The sequence below is a fragment of the Mobula hypostoma genome, chromosome 7 (assembly GCF_963921235.1).
Source record: "Mobula hypostoma chromosome 7, sMobHyp1.1, whole genome shotgun sequence".
In the NCBI taxonomy this organism is placed as follows: domain Eukaryota; kingdom Metazoa; phylum Chordata; class Chondrichthyes; order Myliobatiformes; family Myliobatidae; genus Mobula; species Mobula hypostoma.
This window is the reverse complement of record NC_086103.1, coordinates 31,060,891-31,083,304: the sequence shown is the minus strand read 5'-3', so window position 1 is coordinate 31,083,304 and position 22,414 is coordinate 31,060,891. Positions and strand designations below refer to the sequence as shown.

General features: G+C 43.2%; 2 protein-coding genes across 2 annotated transcripts in view; one reads left to right on the top strand and one right to left on the bottom strand.

Annotated features, from left to right (window-relative positions):
* The window catches only part of LOC134349210 (protein Shroom2-like), a 151,910-nt gene that overhangs the window by 128,247 nt on the left and 1,249 nt on the right, over positions 1-22,414 (bottom strand). The window lies entirely within an intron of this gene.
* On the top strand, positions 3,062-6,937 carry LOC134349209 (cytochrome b-c1 complex subunit 8). Its single transcript, XM_063053198.1, has 3 exons — positions 3,062-3,216; positions 5,928-6,105; positions 6,728-6,937. The coding sequence occupies exons 2-3, from the start codon at positions 5,952-5,954 to the stop codon at positions 6,820-6,822; spliced, it is 249 nt and encodes an 82-aa protein (XP_062909268.1). The 5' UTR covers positions 3,062-3,216; positions 5,928-5,951; the 3' UTR covers positions 6,823-6,937.

The window sequence follows — 22,414 nt, the reverse complement described above, 5'->3', positions numbered from 1 at the left end:
TGGGCTATCCCTTGTAATGTTGATGTATGACAGCCAATAAGAGTTGGGATACCCCAGGCCAGCCATACTTCCTTAAAGAAGCAGTTTATTCTGGAGTTCTGTGCCTTTTGGTCATAGAAGTGAACAGTGGGGAAGATGTGATAATGACTTGGGTTTAGAATTTGACTCTGTCTGCCCCGTGGGCTCCAACCCAAACCTGCCAGTTCCCTCAAAGCCTAACAGTTATCAGGCCACATTTTAACTGATATGTTAAAATATATCATCAGTTTTAATATATCGGTTATATATAACATATATGTCTGATATAATTTATACATGTCAAATGTACACACAGTGGCCGCGGATGAGTTGGTGTACAGGCAGCCATTACAAGTGCCAGGTGGTTTTATTCCTGACGTGGCAGAGACCTGGTCGGCCTCAATTTCTTTGCACCTATTTCTATCTCCCATCATGGCGTACCCAGCACTCTTGGGTTCCTGTTGATCTACACTCTGCCTCGTTCATTTTTTTCTTTTTTTTGGCGTGTGTGTGCACGTGTGCGATGTTAGTAGGACGATGTCTTTTTTCATGCCTTTACAAGGTGCCGAGAGAGAGAGACTGTGTGGCGCACCACTCCTCACACAGACATTTCACAGTATTTTTCCCTTTTTATTTTACGAAGTCGAGTTGCAATCTCGATACTCAACCCGGCCCGGATGGAAAGCGTACTTGGGAGCGGACCCGACTGGGTTCGAACCTGGGAACCTCCGTTCCAGAGTCTGGCACGGATGTCATTGCGCCACCAGCCGGCCCCTGCCTTGTTCATTTTCATCCGTCATGATGCACAGCAACATCCCCTAGGGCAGTGATTCTCAACTGTTTTTCTGGCCACGGCCCCCTTAGGAGCTCTTCTCAGGTTCCAGGGCCCCCCTTTCAAACAGGGATACAACACGAACAGCTAGACAGAAAATCAATTATTACTAATAAATACTTTTCACAACCTACCTTAAAATATAATATATCCAAACCCATACTTTAAAGTTACTAGGCTAAAAAAGGCCTAGCAAGACACGCTGATCTTCGGAGAATGAGGTATGGCGATAATAGATGCATGAACCCCTGATTGAATATGTTGACCCGGTGCGGTCTGATTCGCAACTGACTCTAAAGTGAGGCTGTGTGGGAGGAGCTTAAGCAATGAATTTATCAGGTGCGCTGAAGTCAAATGGTGTGTTGGAAAGGTAATATAAATAGGAGGGAAACTATTGACTCCAATGAAGGTTGCTGGCTGGATATTTCATTGCTTCAGTTACCAGGGCCCCCATAAACCCTTGGGGCTCCCCATCTCATTGTTTTCAGTTGATGGCCCCTTCAAATGTGCCAGCGCCCCCAAGGGGGCCATATGGCCCCCCACTGAGAATGGCTGCCCTAGGGCAGTGGTCCCCAACCTCTGGACCGCGGACCAATACCGGGCTGCGAAGCATGCGGGGTGCAGCAGTAGCCGGGATGCAGCCAGCGCATCTTTAAGAAAAAAGCCAAAATAAATAAGCTAATTAATTAGGTGCCGCCCAGCACTTAAGTGTTGGCCCAGATCACAGGTGATTCCCAATTGCGTAGAGGAAGTGAAATCAGCAAATGCCTCTGATCTGGGCCGACATTTACATGCCAGGTGGCACGTAATTAATTAACTTGTTTATTTCGGCTTTTTTCTTAAAGATGTGCTGGGTGCGGCCCGGCTACCGCTGCACCCCTGCATGCTTCGCGGCCCGGAGGTTGGGGACAACTGCCCTATGGCACTCTTACGATGGCCCGTTCCGCATTTTTGGAATAGAGAGAAAGATTTTTTTTAATTATAGGAGGGGTAATCCTCCCGGAAGGGGGGAGAAGTTGGCGGCGCGACGGCAGCATGCGCAGCCTCGCAGGTGATGACTATCTGTTATCTGTCAAGTAGGGGACCGTGCACAATTCTGATTTGATGGAGACAGATGTGACAGTACGGAGGAACATCTGGAAAACTTCTGAAATGCCCACTTTGCTGCCGCTGCTACTGTGTGGTAACCGGAATCTTCGGAGCTGAAGGCCCCGAAATCCTCAGCTTTGCGTGTTTCAGCGGCCGGGGCGAGATCGAAGGTGCTCGGCAGAGGATGGCGCTCGGGAGGCTGTATTGAAGAGGCCGGTTGGAGGCTCGAAGTTTACGGACAGATGGACTCAGTGTCAGCAACTCGGCAAGTTGACAGTGCCTGGAGGTTTATGGCAGGGAGTTTCTCCCTTTTGCCGCCTGCTATCGGGGACTCGGGAGTCGATCGACTCAGGATTTCGAGACTTTTTTTTACTGTGCCCATGATCTGTTCTTCGTTAAATTATGGTATTGCTTTGCACTGCTGTAACTATATGTTATAGTTATGTGGTTCTGTCAGTGTTAGTCTTTGGTCTGCCCTGTTTTCTGTGATATCACTCTGGAGAAACATTGTATCATTTCTTAATGCATGTATGCATTTCTAAGTGACAATAAAAGAGGACTGAGTGTTCTCATAATCTAAATCTAATCCTGAATGCATTTTGGTAGATCGCCTTAAACCGGCCCACGAACAGTTCGAGGATTCTGCTACCATGACGTGACCATGAGGGTGTCAACACACTTTTGGACGAGCGAGAAGCCTCTGACCATGGAACACAGGACCCAAGCCGGGTGGCTCGTCCGAGTTCCAGACAGACTCTCAATGCCGGTTTTGGTGAATTTTTTTTGGGGGGGAGGGTATTGTAAGGGGTGGAAACATGTATAATTCACAACCACCGACGTTAAGCTGCGGTTCATTTTAAAAGGCTGGTTTGACATGAAGACGCAATGACGTGATTTTATTTCCCCTTTACGTTCTGCGTTTGGTTGACAATGAAGGAGTTGGTTAGAGTTACCCTTGAACTTACGAAAACCTACATTAGATTTACAGCACCAGCAGATTTTTAAAAAATCTCCACCCACGAGCGATCTCAAATTCTTGGAATATGATGTTAGGACCCTGCCTGCAGTGATTCACACTTCGGTACTGTACTTAATTCAGGAAACACGGAGCAGATGACACGGTCTCCAACAGTGTCTCCGTCCCGGGTCCCTTTCGTGCGCGCTGACGTCAGACGTACCCTACTTGCTGGTGACGCAGTCGTCAGGGCGGAGTCAGAGCTGGGCCTCTCCGTCACCGAGGCGCCGCCATTTGAGGTCGGAATCAAGGAGACAGGAAGGTGAGAACGGGAGGGTGGCTGCCTGCGAGCGGATGAGGTACCATCAGTGGGAGTCGGGCGAGTGTCCGCTTTTCCTGAATGATGGAAGAAGTTTGTATCTTGATCTTCGGGGCTCAACAATGAGCATGTCACGGCGCCCGGCGCGGGAGGCCGCATCGCAGGTTCTGGGCTCGGCTTCAGCTTTCGGACCTCTCCACGAATTACACTGAAATTTAGGTCACCTTAGTGTTTCATTTTGTTTTTGTTTTAGTTGTTACTTGATGTGTCTTCAAGCTATTTTAGTTGACAAATTCAGCTTGAGGTAAAGCCCCGTCCGATTGATAATGTTTGTATTGACAGGTTTGTTCAAGCAGTTTTGTTGGGTCACTGAGTCCATGCACGGTGGTCGCCAGTTTCAAATACCATCTACTTCTAATAGGCAACAATAGGTAGTTTCTTTGCCTATCAATCTTAACCGATGTTTTGATTTCTTAGTAAATAACAATTATGGTTCAAATTAGCGCAATCAAAATACTAAATGTGAAACATGCGACTATGGCAGCACAGCAATTCAATTAAAAACTGGAGTTTCGGCGTCATCCATCCAGTACAATTGTTGCGATTCTGCAGACCTTCATTTCTGGAACCATCAAATCAAATTCATTCCAAATCTGTCTGTAAAGACTTGATCCCTAAGTTCAGTCACAAACAAGAGAAAATCTGCAGGTGCTGGAAATCCAAGCAACACACACAAAATGCATCTACAGTGGCATGCAAAAGTTTGGGCACCCTGGTCAAAATTTCTGTTACTGTGAATAGCTAAGCGAGTAAAAGGTGAACTGATTTCCAAAAGGCATAAAGTTAAAAGTGACACATTTCTTTAATATTTTAAGCAAGAAAACTTTTATTTCCATCTTTTACAGTTTCAAAATAGCAAAAAAGGGAAAGGGCCTGAAGCAAAAGTTTGGGCACCCTACATGGCAGTACTTAGTAACACCCCCTTTGGCAAGTATCACAGCTTGTAAACACTTTTTGTAGCCAGCTAAGAGTCTTTCAGTTCTTGTTTGGGGGATTTTCGCCCATTCTTCCTTGCCAAAGGCTTCTAGTTCTGTGAGATTCTTGGGCCATCTTGCATGCACTGCTCTTTTGCGGTCTATCCACAGATTCTCGATGATGTTTAGGTTGGGGGACTGTGAGGGCCATGGCAAAACCTTCAGCTTGCGCCTCTTGAGCTAGTCCATCGTGGATTTTGAGGTGTGTTTAGGTTCATTATCCTGTTGTAGAAGCCATCCTCTTTTCATCTTCGTCTTTTTTTACAGACAGTGTGATGTTTGCTTCCAGAATTTGCTGGTATTTAATTGAATTCATTCTTCCCTCTACCAGTAAATGTTCCCCGTGCCACTGGTTGCAACACAAACCCAAAGCATGATCGATCCACCCCCATGTTTATAACAGTTGGAGAGGGGTTCTTTTCATGAAATTCTGTAGCCTTTTTTCTCCAAACATATTTTTGCTCATTGCGGCCAAAAAGTTCTACTCAAAAGGTTCAAAGGGACATCTGAACAAGCCTGATGCATTGTGGAAACAATTCCTGTGGACTAATGAAGTTAAAATAGAGCTTTTTGACTGCTTATTGCACTGCACTTTCTCTGTAACTGTAACACTAATTCTGTACTCTCTTTTTCCTCTTTCAGTTAACTGTTTGGATCACTTGCATACAAAAATCTTTTCATTGTATCTTGGTACATGTGACAATAAAACAGTTACCAGATGACTGGCAGGGTCAATAAAGTGCATGTGTGAAAGAATAGGAAAGAGGAAATAAGTGAGGGAATGGGATTGCTCAGAAGTGCAAGGACTCAATGGTCTAAATGGTTTCCTGTGTCATAATGAAATATCGTGAAATAATCGACTGATCATGAAGTAGGAATTCCCATGGATTGGTAGGAATGTAGTACTTTGTCAAGAAGATTTTGGAAACAGCATTGAATCATTTCCTCTGTCCACCTGACCATGTCTTGCTGAGATACTTTTTTTTTGTCATGTGAACAAAATGGCTTAACCACAGGAGCTGACCTGTTGTAATTAAGACTACAATGATGGAGTAAGCCTACTACTGATAACTGACATTTGTTTGCTTATTATGCCAATGAATTTGTAGGGTTTTGCAGAGTGTTGGTGACAGCTCTCGCACTGAGGTCGATTTGTGCTGGGTTTGGAGTCTTCATCTTCTTTCAGTGGCCAGAGGTGATGCTGGCACACTGAGGGCAATGTTGACTTTAATTTTTGATGACTGCGGCCTCTCATCTCATTTTTGAGATGAGAGGTGTGACATTTCCCAGATTCTTGTGAACCTTTACTGTCTGATACGGAAGAGAATTGTGGCTGTGGAGCTTGGTGGGTTGGTAGAGGACTCCTTTTGAATGTTAACTATGGCAATTCATATTCTTGTGTTCGTTTCTTAGACATAAAAATTCAGTGCATCAAGTCTTTATTGGCTCTGCATTTCCATCAAAGCATGTTTCAAAATGTAACCTAAATGCATAGACATGGATTTGTTACTATTTTATTTGAAGAGATCACAGTATTATATGTCAAGATTTTATGAATGGCCAATGTGCTATTTGCTTAGGATGCACTGTAATATTTAGCTTTTGACTGTTTATATAATATTGGAGTTGTAGATTTTATTCCTGAGCAATTCAATATGTTTTTCTGTCTGTTTTCCCGAGGACTTTGGATTTGATTTCTACAGAATGGGCCGTCACTTTGGAAATTTGGCCAAGGTGCGACATATCATTACCTATACCATCTCTCCCTTTGAACAGAGGGCGTTTGCGAATTACTTAATCAAAGGCATCCCAAATACATGGAGGCGATTCAGAGGCCAGGTTTTCCGTGTTGTTCCTCGTAAGTACAAGTGTTTACGCTACCAATTTCTATAATGAAACAGAATTTTTAAATCCTCTGATCTCTACAAATTAGGCAAGTTGCAAGTCACAGATGGTGTAGGCAAGCAACTATTTTGTGTGATCCTGTGCTCTTTTAAATTGAAACATACATAAAATTAAGATAAAATGTCAGTGAATTAGTGTAGCTGCTACTTTATGTAATTTACCAATTAAATAAAATATACTAATATATTTTGTATACTAATTTTTAGACAGTTAGCCTGCATACCCTGTCACAATATTGGTAAATAGAATTCACATACATAATAAACATACCTGTTTTTTATCTTGTGGTTTTGCCTAACAGCACAAAAATATAAAGTAAATGTGCACTGATTAGGCATGTTTGGGTTTTGACATTACAATGGTTAATGGTTTGGGAGTGTGGTTTCTACTTTGATTTCATAAGTTTAATTCCAAGCATTAGTTAGAATGTTGCATGGATCAAAGAGAGATCAAATTGAGTTTGTTACAATTTTGTTAAGTATAGTATGTGTTTTCTGTTGGAATTGAACACGTTGATCATCTTGATGAAAAAGGAATATTGTTGATCTGAATTGAATTGTATTTTTTCCCTCCAGCATTTGTGGTGTCGTACCTCATTTACACTTGGGGCAACCGTGAACATGAATTGTCAATGAGAAAGAACCCAGTTGACTATGCCAATGACAGTTAAATACCAATTTCAAGAGAACTTCTATTTTGCAAAAAGTATTTCCAATCAGCAAGTTCGCCTGCTTTCTTGTGGAGAAAACTGTCCTGTCTATTGAAAATAAAGTATTTATTATGTACAGCCTGCTGTGAACTCACTGCTAAACATTATGTAATTAATAAGTTGTGAATTGAATTGTTTTATCAAGAAAATGACAAGAATATTAACGGAATACTCAGTCTACTTGTATTTAGGCCACAAAGTGCACTCTATCGGGAGAAGGCTGGAGAATGAGGTTGAGAAGGAGATGGATCAGCCATGAGGAAATGCGCAATGGGCTGAAAGGCCTAATTCTCCTATGTCTTATGGTCTTTACAGTAGAAAGATTCAAAAGTTAATGCAAGATGTTTGATCTTTAAAGCATCATTTGTCCGGCAGAATACTATTTTAACAGTGGAGTTAATGTGATCTCAGACTCGTTTGTGACTACTAGGTGACTGCACCACTTATTGAAGCTAAATTCCACAGTTTAGCGATCTTTCTGATATGTTTGGGAATGGCCTTTTTTTCTCATTTAGAGACAAATGTCCATTATTAGCGACCATTTGATGTAAGGATGTTTCGTCTAAGAATAAGTTAGAACAAGTTAGGTCTTTATTCTTTGGAGTGTAGAAGGTTGAGGGGGGGACTTGATAGAGGTATTTAAAATTATGAAGGGGATGGATAGAGTTGACGTGGATAGGCTTTTTCCATTGAGTGGGGGAGATTCAAACAAGAGGACATGAGTTGAGAGTTAAAGGGCAAAAGTTTAGGGGTAACGTGAGGGGGAACTTCTTTACTCAGAGTGGTAGCTGTGTGGAATGAGCTTCCAGCAGAAGTGGTTGAGGCAGGTTCGATGTTGTCATTTAAAGTTAAATTGGATAGCTATATGGACAGGAAAGGAATGGAGGGTTAGTGCTGAGTGCAGGTCGGTGGGACTAGATGAGAGTAAGAGATCGGCACGGACTAGAAGGGCCGAGATGGCCTCTTTTCCTGCTGTAATGGTTATATGGTTAATAGGTGATTTGGTGAAATTAAGAATGCAAATAGAACAAGACAATAAATAGCAGCATTGAAGTGAAGAGGTACTAATAGATGATCGACTAAGTAGTAAAGAAATAAGCAAAATAAGGTTTTAATACTCACTTTTCAAGTAGTTACAACCTGGAAGGAGACCACTTAGCCTTGTGCTATTCCGATTCTCAGGCTACGTCCACACTAGACCGAATAAATCCATAACCGAAGCTATTTCTCTTCGTTTTGACCCTCTGTCCACACTGAAACGGCGTTTTCCTCCCCCGAAAATGGAGCTTTTCTAAAACACTCTCCAGAGTGTTTAAATCTGAAAATGCCGGTTGGGCGTTGTAGTGTGTACGGGGTAACTGGCTAATTTTAAAACCGCTGTCATGACGTGCCAGAACAGATGGTGGCGGCAGTGCAGCATTTCATTGTTTTCTTGAATGCAACCTCCAAGACCACAACAATAGCTGACAATAGATGTGTAACAGCCTAATGTAACATTGTATGGAAGTACAAGATAACACTGATGCAGACAAATTTTATACATTTAACAAGGTGCTTTATTAATGTATGCTTGTGCAAACATTCAATAGATGTAATTGTCACTTTTGCCCAGTAACTCATTTTATTGCACATGTTAAATACAGCAAAATAATATACAAAGACATGGCAAAAGTAAAGGCAAACAAATGAGGTAACAGCAAATTTCACTTTTGCCCAGTGGCAAGCCTTATTGCCTTTAGTTGTAGCTGTCATCCCTTTCATCGGTGAAGAGACTATGGCTGTAGGAAATGTTTCTGAACAAACGCGCACCAAGTCCTTGGCAATTTCCTTTTGAGTTTTTCTAGTCTGTAACTGGCCACGCACCAAGTATACTGTTTCCTCTTTGCTTGTTTTCTGTGTGTCCAGCGCATGCCCAGTAGGAGGAGATTCACCCAAATACCCGTTTTGATGTCAGTGGAGGTATTTTTAAAAATGCCTGGTGTGGACGCCTATCTTTTTTATGTGAAACCAGCGTTTTGAAAATTATCCGGTCTAGTGTGGACGTAGCTTCAGAGCAGTTCAGCTTGGTCTGACTGCTTCCAAACTTTCCTTTTTAGGTACCTATTCATTTCTCTTTTTTGAATTTTCCAATTGATTCTGCCTCCTTTAGTAGAACTGCGTCCAGACCTCAGTCATTTTTGCCTTATGAATGATAGAAATGCCTTGGCATATCAGGAGATGAGTCATTAAGGGATATTCAACATCAGATCTACTCATGCAATTTAAAGTGCTGGTCGAATTGCATTTCTGATTGGGGTGATGCTACTATCCACCTTCCCCCACCCCCCCAACCCTCAAAGAGATTGATCAGTGGGGGCTCATCAATGGTAATGCCTTTAGATATCAAATATATGTGATTAAACTCAAAGATGGTAGTTTTATCTGGCATTTTTATAGTATGAAAGCTACTTGTTGGAGAGTTAACCATGGGCACCCACGTAGACCCCAGCTGTGCCTGCCTTTTTGTTGGCTACATAGCACAGTCCATGTTCCAAGCCTTCCCAGTAATGCTCTCCAATTCTTCCTCTGCTACACTGACAACTGCATTGGTGTTGCTTTATGCATCCACGCTAAGCTCGTCAATTTCATCGACTTTGCCTTCCACCCTGTCCTTAAATTCACTTGGTCCATTTCTGATATTCCTCCCTCTTCTTTCTTGGTCTCTCTCCATCTCCGGAGGCAAACTGTTGACCAACATCTTTTATAAACCTTATCGATTCCTGGTTATCTTGACTATACCCCTTCCCGACCTGTAAAAATGCTATATCCTTTTCTCAGTTCCTTCATCTCTGCTGCATCTGTTCCCAAGATGACCTCCTTTGAAGAACGGGTTTTCCTTTCCTCAACTATTGATGCTGCCCTTGCCCATTTCTTGAACATTTGCACTGACTCTATCTTCTTGCTATCTTAACAGTGATAGGAGTTCCTCTTGTCCTTATCTACTATTCCCATGAGCCTCTACATCCAAAACATCATTTTCCTGTAACTTCTGCTATCTGCAAAAAGATGCCAGCACCAAATGTATCTTTACTTCACCCCCTCTCTGGTTTCTACAGCGATCTCTCCCTCCATGATTCCCCTGTTCATTTGTCCTTCCCAGCACTTATCCCTGCAATTGGCCAAAGTGCTACATATGCCCATTCACCTCCCTCAGCTCCATTCAGGGTTCCAGTCTTTCTGAGTGAGGCAACACTTCACCTGTAAATCTGCTGGGGTTGTCTATTGCGTCTGGAGCTCCCAATGTGGCCTATTCTACGTTGGTGAGACCCGTAATAAATTGGGGGACCACTTTGTTTAGGACATTTGCTCCACTGACCAAAAGAGGAACTTCCCATTGGCCAATCATTTTAATTCTGGTTCCCATTCCCATTTCAAAATCTCAGTCCATGGCCTCCTCTTGTGCCATGATGAGGCCACCCTTAGGGTAGAGGAGCAACATCTTGTATTTCATCTGGGTAGCATCCAAACTAATGACATAAGTATTGATTTCTCCTTGTTAAAAAAAAAGTCCTCCCCCTCCCCTCTTCTATTCTGCACACTGGCCTCTTGCCTCTTCTCACCTACCAATCACCCTCAGACTCCTCCTTCCCTTTCTCCTATGGTCCACACTCCTCTCCTATCAAATTCCTTCCTCTCCAACCCTTTACCTTTCCTACTCAACTGGATTCACATATCACCTCCTCTCACCTTTTATTTTGGAGTTTTTCCCCCTTCTTTCCAGTCCTGAAGAAGGGTCTTGGTCTGAAACGTTGACTTGTTTATTCATTTCCATTGATGCTGCCTGACCTGCTGAGTTAGACCATAAGACATAGGAGCAGAATTAGGCCATCTGGCCCATCGAGTCTGCTCTGCCATTCAATCATGGCTGATCCTTTTTTTCCCTCCTCCTCAACCCCGGTTCCTTCTCACTGTAACTTTTGATGCTATGTCCAATCAAGAACCTATCAATCTCTGCCTTAAATACACCCAATGACCTGCCTCCACAGTTGCACGTGGCAACAAATTCCACAAATTCACCACCCTTGGCCTAAAGAAATCTCTCCACATCTCTGTTTTGAAAGGTGCCCCCTATCCTGAGGCTATGCCCTCTTGTCCTAGACTCTCTCACCATGGGAAACATCCTTTCCACATCTACTCTTTCTAGGCCTTTCAACATTCGAAAGGTTTCAATGAGATCCCCCCTCATCCTTCTGAATTCGGGGTGGGGGGATCGCCTCATTCGAGCGAGTATAGATCCAGAGCCATGAAACGTTCCTTGTATGATATCCTTTTCATTCCTGGAATCATCCTTGTGAGCTGCCTTTGAACCCTGTCCAATGCCAGCACATCTTTTCTAAGATGAGGGGCCCAAAACTGTTCACAATTTTCAAGGTGAGGCCTCACCAGTGCCTTATAAAGCCCTAGCGTTACATCCTTGCTATTGTATTGAGATCCTCCAGCATTTTGAGTGTGTTGCTTTGAATTTCCAGCATCTGCTGAATTTCTTGTATTTATGATTTGTTACTTATTAGCCTGCCTCCAAATGTGTTACTGCAGGCAGAGATGAAGTTCTTCATTTGCTGAGTTGTGAAAGAAATTAACACTGCTATAATCTCTACTGAACATGTGGAAAGACAATTGTTGCTAAAATATCTAAAGAGATGGTTGAGGCTAAGCTGCAGCTCTGAGAAATTTCTGGAGTTATCAGCCATGGCTAGTATGATTGACCTTCAATGATCAATTTGGAGTTTAGCAGGCTTGTGTAATATTTGAATAGTCATGCATCCTAAATAGAATTTCATTTTCCATATTTTGCATGCTGAACGATTATGGATCCCACAACAGTCAGAGCAGGATTTTGCATATGCTGTGTGAACTTAAGAGTGCCATAGCAATTGAGTCTAATTTTAAGATCAATGCTACTAAAGTTGTAATCTAAAAGGAAATAAAGCCAATACAGTATTAGGAGAGTAGGAAGAGCAAAACTTGGATTATGTTATCGGAAGAATTGAAAGATCAATGCATGTGTCAATGATTATCACCAAATATATATGGATTGCAATTTAAGACATCATAAAATAATAAGCAAGTGATTGGGCAAAGGTAATGGTTATATTAAAGTCCATAATTCAAACTGATGTTGGTAATTCCACGTAGTAATATCAGAGTTTGCAAGACACATTTTCTGCTATGTATTAAAGTTCCAAAAAGAATGAGAGAAAGGGATTGGAGTGTAAGTATCAGCTGTGGTGTGAAATTTGATGCTATGGCCTTTAGAAGCTGGACATTTCCTGACTATGAAATATTGCCAGTTTTAGTCTTGGTTTGTCCTGTGTCTCTGTGATATCTTTCTGGAGGAACATTGTATCATTTTTTAAAGCATGCATTTCTAAATGACAATAAACGAGGACTGAGTGTCCTCATAATCTAATCTAATCTAACATCCTTCATATATATAGAAACATAGAAAACCTACAGCACAATACAGGCCCAGCTGTGCCAAACATGTCCTTACCTTAGAAATTACCTAGGGTTACCCATAGTCCTCTATTTTTTGAAGCTCCATGTACCTATCCAGAAGTCCCTTAAAAGATCCTATTGTATCCGCCTCCACCACTGTCGCTGGCAGCCCATTCCATGCACTCACCACTCTCTGAGTAAAAAACTTACCCTTGACATCTCTTTTGTACCTACTTCCAAAATTCTTAAAATTGTGCCCTCTCGTGCTAGCCATTTCAGCCCTGGGAAAAAGCCTCTGACTATCCACACGATCAATGCCTCTCATCATATTATAAACATTTATCAGGTCACCTCTCATCCTCCGTCGCTCCAAGGAGAAAAGGCCGAGTTCACTCAACCTGTTCTCATAAGGCATGTTCCCCAATCCAGGTAACATATTTGTAAATCTCCTCTGCACCATTTCTATGGTTTCCATTTCCTTCCTGTAATGAGACGACCAGTACTGAGCACAGTATTCCAAGTGGGGTCTGACCAGGGTCCTATACAGCTGCAATATTACCTCTCGGCTCCTAAGCTCAATCCCACGATTGATGAAGGCCATTGGTGACTGACCTCCATGCAGAATATGACCCGTCTACAACTATCCTTTGCCTTCTCTGGGCAAGCCAGTTCTGTATCCACAAAGCAATGTCCCCTTGAATCCCATGCCACCTTACTTTCTCAATAAGACTTGCATTGGGTGCCTATCAAATGCCTTGCAGAAATCCATATACACTACATCTACTGCTCTACCTTCATCAATGTGTTTAGTCACATCCTCAAAAAATTCAACCAGGCTCATTAGGCACAACTTGCCTTTGACAAAGCCATGCTGACTATTCCTAATCATATTATGTCTCTCCAAATGTTCATAAATCCTGCCTCTCAGGATCTTCTCCATCAACTTACCAACCATTGAAGTAAGACTCACTGGTCTGTAATTTCCTGGGCTATCTCTACTCCCTTTCTTGATTAAGGAAACAACATCCACAACATTCCAATCCCCCGGAACCTCTCCTGTTCCCATTGGTGATGCAAAGATCATAGAAACATAGAAACATAGAAAATAGGTGCAGGAGTAGGCCATTCGGCCCTTCGAGCCTGCACCGCCATTTATTATGATCATGGCTGATCATCCAACTCAGAACCCAGCCTTCCCTCCATACCCCCTGACCCCTGTAGCCACAAGGGCCATATCTAACTTCCTTTTAAACATAGCTAATGAACTGGCCTCAACAGTTTGCTGTGGCAGAGAATTCCACAGATTCACCACTCTCTGTGTGAAGAAGTTTTTCCTAACCTCGGTCCTAAAAGGCTTCCCCTCTATCCTCAAACTGTGACCCCTCGTTCTAGACCTCCCCAACATCGGGAACAATCTTCCCGCATCTAGCCTGTCCAATCCCTTTAGGATCTTATACGTTTCAATCAGATCCCCCCTCAATCTTCTAAATTCCAACGAGTACAAGCCCAGTTCATCCAGTCTTTCTTCATATGAAAGACCTGCCATCCCAGGAATCAATCTGGTGAACCTTCTTTGTACTCCCTCTATGGCAAAGATGTCTTTCCTCAGATTAGGGGACCAAAACTGCACACAATACTCCAGGTGTGGTCTCACCAAGGCCTTGTACAACTGCAGTAGTACCTCCCTGCTCCTGTACTCGAATCCTCTCGCTATAAATGCCAGCATACCGTTCGCCTTTTTCACCGCCTGCTGTACCTGCATGCCCACTTTCAATGACTGGTGTATAATGACACCCAGGTCTCGTTGCACCTCCCCTTTTCCTAATCGGCCACCATTCAGATAATAATCTGTTTTCCTATTTTTGCCACCAAAGTGGATAACTTCACATTTATCCACATTAAATTGCATCTGATCATCGCCAGAGGTTCAGCACTGTAAACTGGGGTACACCTCGTCCGGTCCCGGTGACATATCCAACTTGATGCTTTCCAATAACCCCAGCACATCTTCTTTCTTAATGTCTACATGCTCAAGATTTTGAGTCTGCTGTAAGTCATCCCTACACCGCTAAGATCCTTTTCCATAGTGAATACTGAAGCAAAGTACTCATTAACTACCTCTGCTATCTCCTCCGGTTCCATACACACTTTTCCACTGTCACACTTGATTGGTCCTATTCTCTCACATCTTATCCTCTTGCTTTTCACATATTTGTAGAATACCTTAGGGTTGGGTCTTTATTCTTTGGAATGTAGAAGGTTGATGGGGGACTTGATAGAGGTATTTAAAATTATGAGGTGGATAGATAGAGTTGACATGGATAGGCCTTTTCCATTGAGAGTGGGGGAGATTCAAACAAGAGGACATGATTTGAGAGTTAAAGGGCAAAAGTTTAGGGGTAACATGAGGGGGAACTTCTTTACTCAGAGTGGTAGCTGTGTGGAATGAGCTTCCAGCAGAAGTGGTTGAGGCAGGTTCGATGTTGTCATTTAAAGTTAAATTGGATAGCTATATGGACAGGAAAGGAATGGAGGGTTATGGGCTGAGTGCAGGTCGGTGGGACTAGGTGAGAGTAAGAATTCGGCACAGATTAGAAGGGCCGAGATGGCCTGTTTCTGTGGTGTAATTGTTATATGGAGGGGAGGAGAAGATGGCGGTGCGACACAGTGCGCGCGGCCGCTCTGAAATGATATCGTATTTGTTAAGTAGGGGCCGTGCACAATCCTGATTTGATGGAGACAGACGTGAGAAGCACAGAGGAACATCTGGAGAAACTTCTGAAATGCCTGCTTTGCTGCTGCTGCTACTGTGCGATCGAGAATCTCCAGAGGGGAAGGCCCCAAATCCTTGGCTTTGCCTATTTTCTGTAGCTGGGGCCGGGGTCGAACTGCTCGGCAGAGATGGTGCTCGGTGCTTGGTGTCGGAGGGCTGGTCAGAGGCTCGAAGTTTTCGGACGGACTCAAGAGTCGGCTGTGGTCGGGTGCTTCCAGGGTGCTGCATCGGCAAGTTTGCAGCACTGGAGGTTCATGGCAGGGAGAGTTTTTTTTTTCTTCCTTCTACCGTCTGCGTGAGATGATGGGACTTTCGAGAGACTTTGAGACATTTTTTTTACCATGTCCATGGTCTGTTCTTAATCAAATTACGGTATTGCTTTGCACTGTTGTAACTATATGTTATAATTATGTGGTTTTTGTCAGTTTTTCAGTCGGTTTGTCTTGTGTTTCTGTGATATCATTCTGGAGGAACATTGTATCATTTCTTAATGCATGCATTACTAGACGACAATAAAAGAGGACTGTGTGTCCGCATAAACTAATCTAATATGGTTATATATGGTTTTCCTTAATCTTGTCTGCCAAGGCCTCCTCATGGCCTCTTCTGGCTCTCTTAATTTCATTCTTAAGCTCCTTCCTTCTAGCCTTATAATCTTCTATATCTCTATCATTACCTAGTTTTTTGTACCTTTTGTAAGCTTTTCTTTTCTTCTTGACTAGATTTACAACAGCCTTTGTACACAACAGTTCCTGTACCCTATCATCCTTTCCATGTCTCATTGGTATGTACCTATGCAGAACTCCAAGCAAATATCCCCTGAACATTTGCCATATTTCTTCCATACATTTCCCTGAGAACATCTGTTCCCAATTTATGCTTTCAAGTTCCTGCTTGATAGCCTCATATTTCCGCTTACTCCAATTGAACGCTTTCCTAACTTGTCTGTTCCTATCCCTCTCCAATGCTATGGTAAAGGAGATAGAATTGTGATCACTATCTCCAAAATGCTCTCCCACTGAGAGATCTGACACCTGACCAGGTTCATTTCCCAATACCAGATCAAGTACAGCCTCTCCTCTTGTAGGCTTACCTACATATTGTGTCATGAAACCTTTCTGAACACACCTGACAAACTTCACCCCATCTAAACCCCTTGCCCTCGGGAGATGCCAATCGATATTTGGGAAATCCTGTTATTATTACACCTTTCCAGAATCTGTCTCCATATCTGCTCCTCTATATCCCTGTTACTATTGGGTGGTCTATAAAAAACACCCAGTAGAGTTATTGACCCCTTCCTGATTCTAACTTCCACTATAGACTCTGCAGACAATCCTTCCATGACTTTCTCCTTTTCTGCAGATGCGACACTACCTCTGATCAACAGTGCCACGCCCCCTCCTCCTTTGCCTCCCTCCCTGTCCTTTCTGAAACATCTAAAGCGTGGCACTTGAAGTAGCCATTCCTGCCCCTGAGCTATTCAAGTCTCTGTAATAGCCACAACATTATAGCTCCAAGTATTGATCCACGCTCTAAGCTCATCCGCTTTGTTCATAATACTCCTCACATTAAAATAGACACATCTAAATCCATCAGTCCGAGCACGTCTCTTCTCTATCACCTGTCTATCCTCCCTCTCGCACTGTCTCCAAGCTTTCTCTATTTATGAGCCAACGACCTCTTCCTCCATCTCTTCAGTTTGGTTCCCACCCCCCAGCAATTCTAGTTTAAATTCTCCCCAAATAGCCTTAGCAAACCTCCTCGCCAAGATATTTGTCCCCCTGGGATTCAAGTGCAACCTGTCCTTTTTGTACAGTTCACATCTGCACCAAAAGAGGTCCCAATGATCCAGAAATATCAATCCCTGCCCCCTGCTCCAATCCCTCAGTCACACATTTATCCTTCACCTCATTCTATTCCTATACTCACTGTCACGTAGCACACGTAGTAATCCCGAGATTACTACCTTTGTGGTCCTGCTTCTCAAGTTCCTTCCTAATTCCCTGTAGTCTATTTTCAGGATCTCCTCCCTTTTCCTACCTATGTCATTGGTACCAATATGTACCACGACCTCTGGCTGTTCTTTCCACTTCAGGATATCCTGGACCATGGCACCTGGGAGGCAAACTACCATCCATGTTTCTTTCCTGTGTCCACAGAATCGCCTGTCTGACTCCCTAACTATAGAGTCCCCTATCACTGCTGCCATCCTCTTCCTTTCACTACCCTTCTGAGCCACAGGACCAGACTCTGTGCCAGAGGCACGGCTACTGATGTTTACCCCAGGTAGGCCGTCCTCCCTAACAGTACTCAAACAGGAGTACTTATTGTTAAGGGGGACAGCCACAGGGGTACTCTCTAGCATCTGACTCATTCCCTTCCCTCTCCTGACTGTTACCTACATATCTGTCTCCCGAGGCCCCATTGTGACTATAGCTTCTATCTATCACCTCCTCGCTCTCCCTGATGAGACGAAGGTCATCGAGCTGCATCTCCAGTTCCCTAACACATCCCCTAAGGAGCTGCAGCTCGACGCACCTGAGAAGTAAAAATCTTTACGTTATGTCTCTGTCTAAATGTGCAATTTATAGTAATTTATAATAAATAGTATGTTCAACAGGATAGTCAACATAACATAGAAATACAGTTAAGTCCACATGAATTAAGCAGTCTGATGGCCTAGTGGAAGAAGCTGTCCCGGAGCCTGTTAGTCCTGGTTTTTATACTGTGCTACCATTTCCCGGATGGTAGCAGCTGGAACAGTTTGTGGTTGGGATGACTCAGGTCCCCAATGATCCTTCGGGCCCTTTTTACACACCTGTCCTTGTAGTGAATAGTGGGAAGTTCACATCTACAGATGTGCTGGGCTGTCCGCACCACTCTCTGTAGAGTCCTGCGATTAAGGAAGGTACAGTTCCCATACCAGGCAGTGATGCAGCCAGTCAGGATGCTCTCAATTGTGTCCCTGTAGAAAGTTCTTAGGATTTGGGGGCTCATACTAAACTTCTTCAACTGTCTGAGGTGAAAGAGGCGCTGTTGTGCCTTTTTCATTACACAGCCAGTATGTACAGACCACGTGAGATATTCGGTGATGTTTATGCTGGGGAACTTAAAGCTGTTCACCCTCTCAACCCCAGATCCATTAATGTCAATAGGGGTTAGCCTGTCTCCATTCCTCTTGTAGTCTACAACCAGCTCCTTTGTTTTTTTGCGACCTTGAGGGAAAGGTTGTTTTCTTGACACCTCTATGTCAGGGTGATGACTTCTTCCCTGTCGGCTGCCTCATTGTTATCTGAGATTAGATCAATCAGTGTAGTGTCATCAGCAAATTTAATTAGCAGATTGGAGCTGTGGATGATGACACAATCATGGGTATACAGAGAGTGAAGGAGGGAGCTTAGTACGCAGCCCTGAGGGGCAACTGCGTTGATGGTCAGAGGGGCAGAGGTGAGGGAGCCCACTCTTACCACCTGCCGGTGATCTGACAGGAAGTCCAGGATCCAACTACACAATGCAGGTTGAAGGCCAAGGTCTCTGAGCTTTTTGTAGAGTCTGGAGGGAATTATGGTGTTGAACACTGAACTGTAGTCAATTGTAGTCAACTACAATTAGTCAACTGTAGTAACAGCATTCTCACATAAGCACCCTTCTTCTCCAGATGTGTAAGGACAGTGTTTCTTCCCCATTCTGATGTTTGGTCTGTATCACAACTGAACCTCTTGATCATATTTGCATACTTTTATCCATTTAGTTGCTACCATGTGATCAGATGATTAGATATTTGCATTAAGCAGCAGGTGTACCTAATGAAGTATATATTTCATACATCTCAACCAATGGATGTGCTTGGGGTTCTATATTCACTTTCTGGTTTAAACATTCATTCACATAAATTTAACATAATTAGTTTGCAAATCTACTGCCCAGAATTGATGTACCCCTAGTGTTTAGCTTTTACACCTTATGTTATCTACTGTTACGGATTTGTATATGTTGATATCTTAAATACATCACAAGAATATACTTGAAATTCTTGTCTGGGGAAACTTGCTTATTATTGTACTCAACTGCAGACACTGTGGTAGCAAAACAAACAAAATGCTGGAGGAACTCAGCAGGTCAGTCAGCATCTATGGAGAGAAATGAACTGTTGACGTATTGGGACAAGACCCTTCATCAGGACTGGAAAGAAAGAGGATTAAGACAGAATAAAAGTGTGGCAGAAGGGCAGGAGGATGAGCTGGCAGGTGAAAGGTGAAAGGGGGAAGCTTTGTTGGGAAGTGGGAATGACGTGACAGGTGAAAGAAGCAAAGGGCTGAAGAAGGGGGCATCAGATAGGAGAGGACATCAGACCATGGAATAAAGAGAAGGAAGTGGGGAACCAGAGGGAGGAAGGTGTGGGTGGTGGGTAGATGAAGCTAGTGGGGGAGGGGAAAGAAGGGGTAAAAGGGACAACTAAGTGAGGTGATTGGACATGGGGAACAATGCCCCATCTCCTCTTCTCCACTAACCTCGTGACCTACTCATCACCTGCCTCTAGTTCCCCTCCTTCCCTTCATTTCATGGTTCACTGTTCTCTCCTATTAGAGTCCTTCTTCAGCCCTTAACCTCTTCCATCTATCACCTTCCAGCTTTTTACTTCATCTACCAACCCACTTTCCCCTTGACCTAGTGTCACCTATCACCTGTCATCTTGCACTCCTTCCCCTCACTGTCTTATTCTGACTTCTGCCCCCTTTCCAACCCTGACAAAAGCTCTCATCCTGAGATGTCAACTGTTTGTTTCCCTCGATGAATGCTGCCTGACCTGCTGAGTTCCTTTGGTATTTTGTGAGTGTTGCCCTTTACATAAAACTATGCTTAGGCTGCATCTTGGGTATTGATCACCCTATCTGTAAGAACGATGTGGAAGCGTTGGTGTCAGAATTTAGCCAGGATGCTGCATGGAGGAGATGTTGGACAAACTAGGTTTGCTTTCTCTCGAGTGGTGAGGGGTGAGGGGAGACCTGATAGCAGTTTATAAAATTATGAGAACCATAGACAGAGTGAACAGCTAGTTTCTTTCCCAGGGTTGAGATGTTTAATATTATGTTTAATGCAGTTAAACTGAAAAGGGGAAGTTCAAGGAGATGTGCAAGACATGATTTTTAAACTGAGGGTGATGGATGTCTGGAATGAGCTGCCACGGGAAGTGCTAGAAGAAGATACAATGGAGGCTTTTAAAAAGGTTCTGAGATAGTCAAATCAGTATGCAGTCAATGGGGAGATTTGAACCATTTGCAGGCAGAAGGGATTAGGTGTTATAACATTAAGTTAATTTGGCATAACATCATGGGCTAAAGCTGGCACTTCAGGAATCTGCACATTCTTTGATACAGTTTAATTTCTTGCACACACATTGCAACCCAGTGCATAAAGGAATGCAGATATGGTCAAGGGGTTGAGTTGTTGCTCAGACAAAACATCAGAATGGGAAAGAACTGTGATCTAAGTGACCTTTACTCTGGAATGATTGTTGGCGCTAGACAGGGTGGTTCGAGTATCTCAGAAACTGCTGATCTCCTGGGATTTTCATACATAATAGTCTCTAGAGTTTACAGAGAATGGTACGAAAAATAAAATGGATGTTCAGTGAGTGGCAGTTCTGTGGGTGAAAATACATTGTTAGTGAGAGAGGTCAGAATGGCCACACTGGTTCAAGCTGATGGGAAGGTGAAAGTACCTCAAACAAAATGGTGTGCAAAAGGGCATCTCTGAAAGCACAACATGTCAATCTTTGAAGTGGATGGGTTACAGCAGCAGAAGACCATAAGACGATAAGACATAGACACAGAATTTGAGCATTCAGCCGAGAGAGTCTGCTCCAGTATTCCACCTTGGCTGATTTATTATCCCTCTCAACACCATTCTCCTGCCTTCTCTCTGTAACCTTTGACATCCTTACTAATCAAGAGCCTATCAAGCCCTGCTTTAAATATGCCCAGTCTCTTGGCCTCCACATTCTTTCGTAGAAGCAAATTCCACAGATTCATAACCCTCTAGCTAAAGAAGTTCCTCCATATCTCTGTTCTAAATGGATATTCCTCTATTCTGTGGCAGTGCCCTCTGGTCCTAAACTCCTCCACTATAGGAAACATAGTCTCTACATCCACTCTATCTGGCACTTTCAATATTTGATAGCTTTTAATGAGATCCTCCCCTCATTCTTCTAAACTTCAGTGAGTACAGGCCTAGAAACATCAACTGCTCTTCATACATTAACCGGTTCATTCCTGTAATCACTCTTGTGAACCTCCTCTGGACTCTCTCCAATGCCAGCATATCTTCTTTTAGATAAGGGGCCCAAAACTGCTCACAATGCTCCAAGTGTGGTCTAACCGATGATGTATAAAACCTCAGCATTATATCCTTTGTTTTATATATAAAGTACTCTTGAAAGTAATGCTAACATCGCATTTGCCTTCCTTACCATGACTCAACCTGCAAGTTAACCTTTGCAGCTCCCAAGTCTTAAGTCCTTTTGCAGCTCTGATTTTTGAATTTTCTCCTCATTGAGAAAATATTCTATGTTTTTATTCCTTCTACGAAAGTGCATGACCATACACTTCCTTACACTATATTCCATTTACCACGTCTTTGTCCATTCTCCCAATCTGTCTTTCTGCAGACTCCCTGCTTCCTCAACAATACTTGCCCCTCCACCTATCTTTGTGTCATTGCAAACTTGGCCACAAAGCCATCAAGTCTGTCATGCAAATCATTGACATATAACATAAAAAGAAGCAATCGTAACACCGACCTCTGCAGAACACCACTAGTCACTGACAGCCAACTAGAAGAGGCTCCCTTTATTCCCACTCTTTGCCTCCTGCTAGTCAGCCAATCTTCTATCCATGCTATTATCCTTCCTGTAATACCTTGTTAAGCAGCCTCATGTGCAGCACCTTGTCAAAGCTCTCCTGAAAGACCAAGCAAACAAAATCCACTGACTCTTGTTACAAGAGAAGGATGTAATACTGAGATAAGGCAGTCGTGAGGCCTGACCTTGAGTGTTGTGAACAGTTTTGATACTCTCATCTTAGAAAAGGTGTGCTGGCATTGGAGAGGGTCCAGAGGAGGTTCACAAGAATTATTCCAGGAATGAAAGAGTTATCATACGAGGAACGTTTGATGGCTCTGAGTCTGTACTTGCTGGAATTCAGCAGGATGAGGGGGGGGAATCTCATTGAAATCTTTCGAATGTTGAAAGGCCTAGACAGAGTAGATGTGGAAAGGATGTTTCCCATGGTGGGAGCATCT

Excerpts from the sequence above, each read along its gene's own strand:
- LOC134349209 (XM_063053198.1), top strand. The coding sequence starts at position 5,952 with ATGGGCCGTCACTTTGGAAATTTGGCCAAGGTGCGACATATCATTACC. Across the intron at positions 6,106-6,727 it reads GGTTTTCCGTGTTGTTCCTC|CATTTGTGGTGTCGTACCTC; the intron begins GTAAGTACAAGT and ends TTTTCCCTCCAG.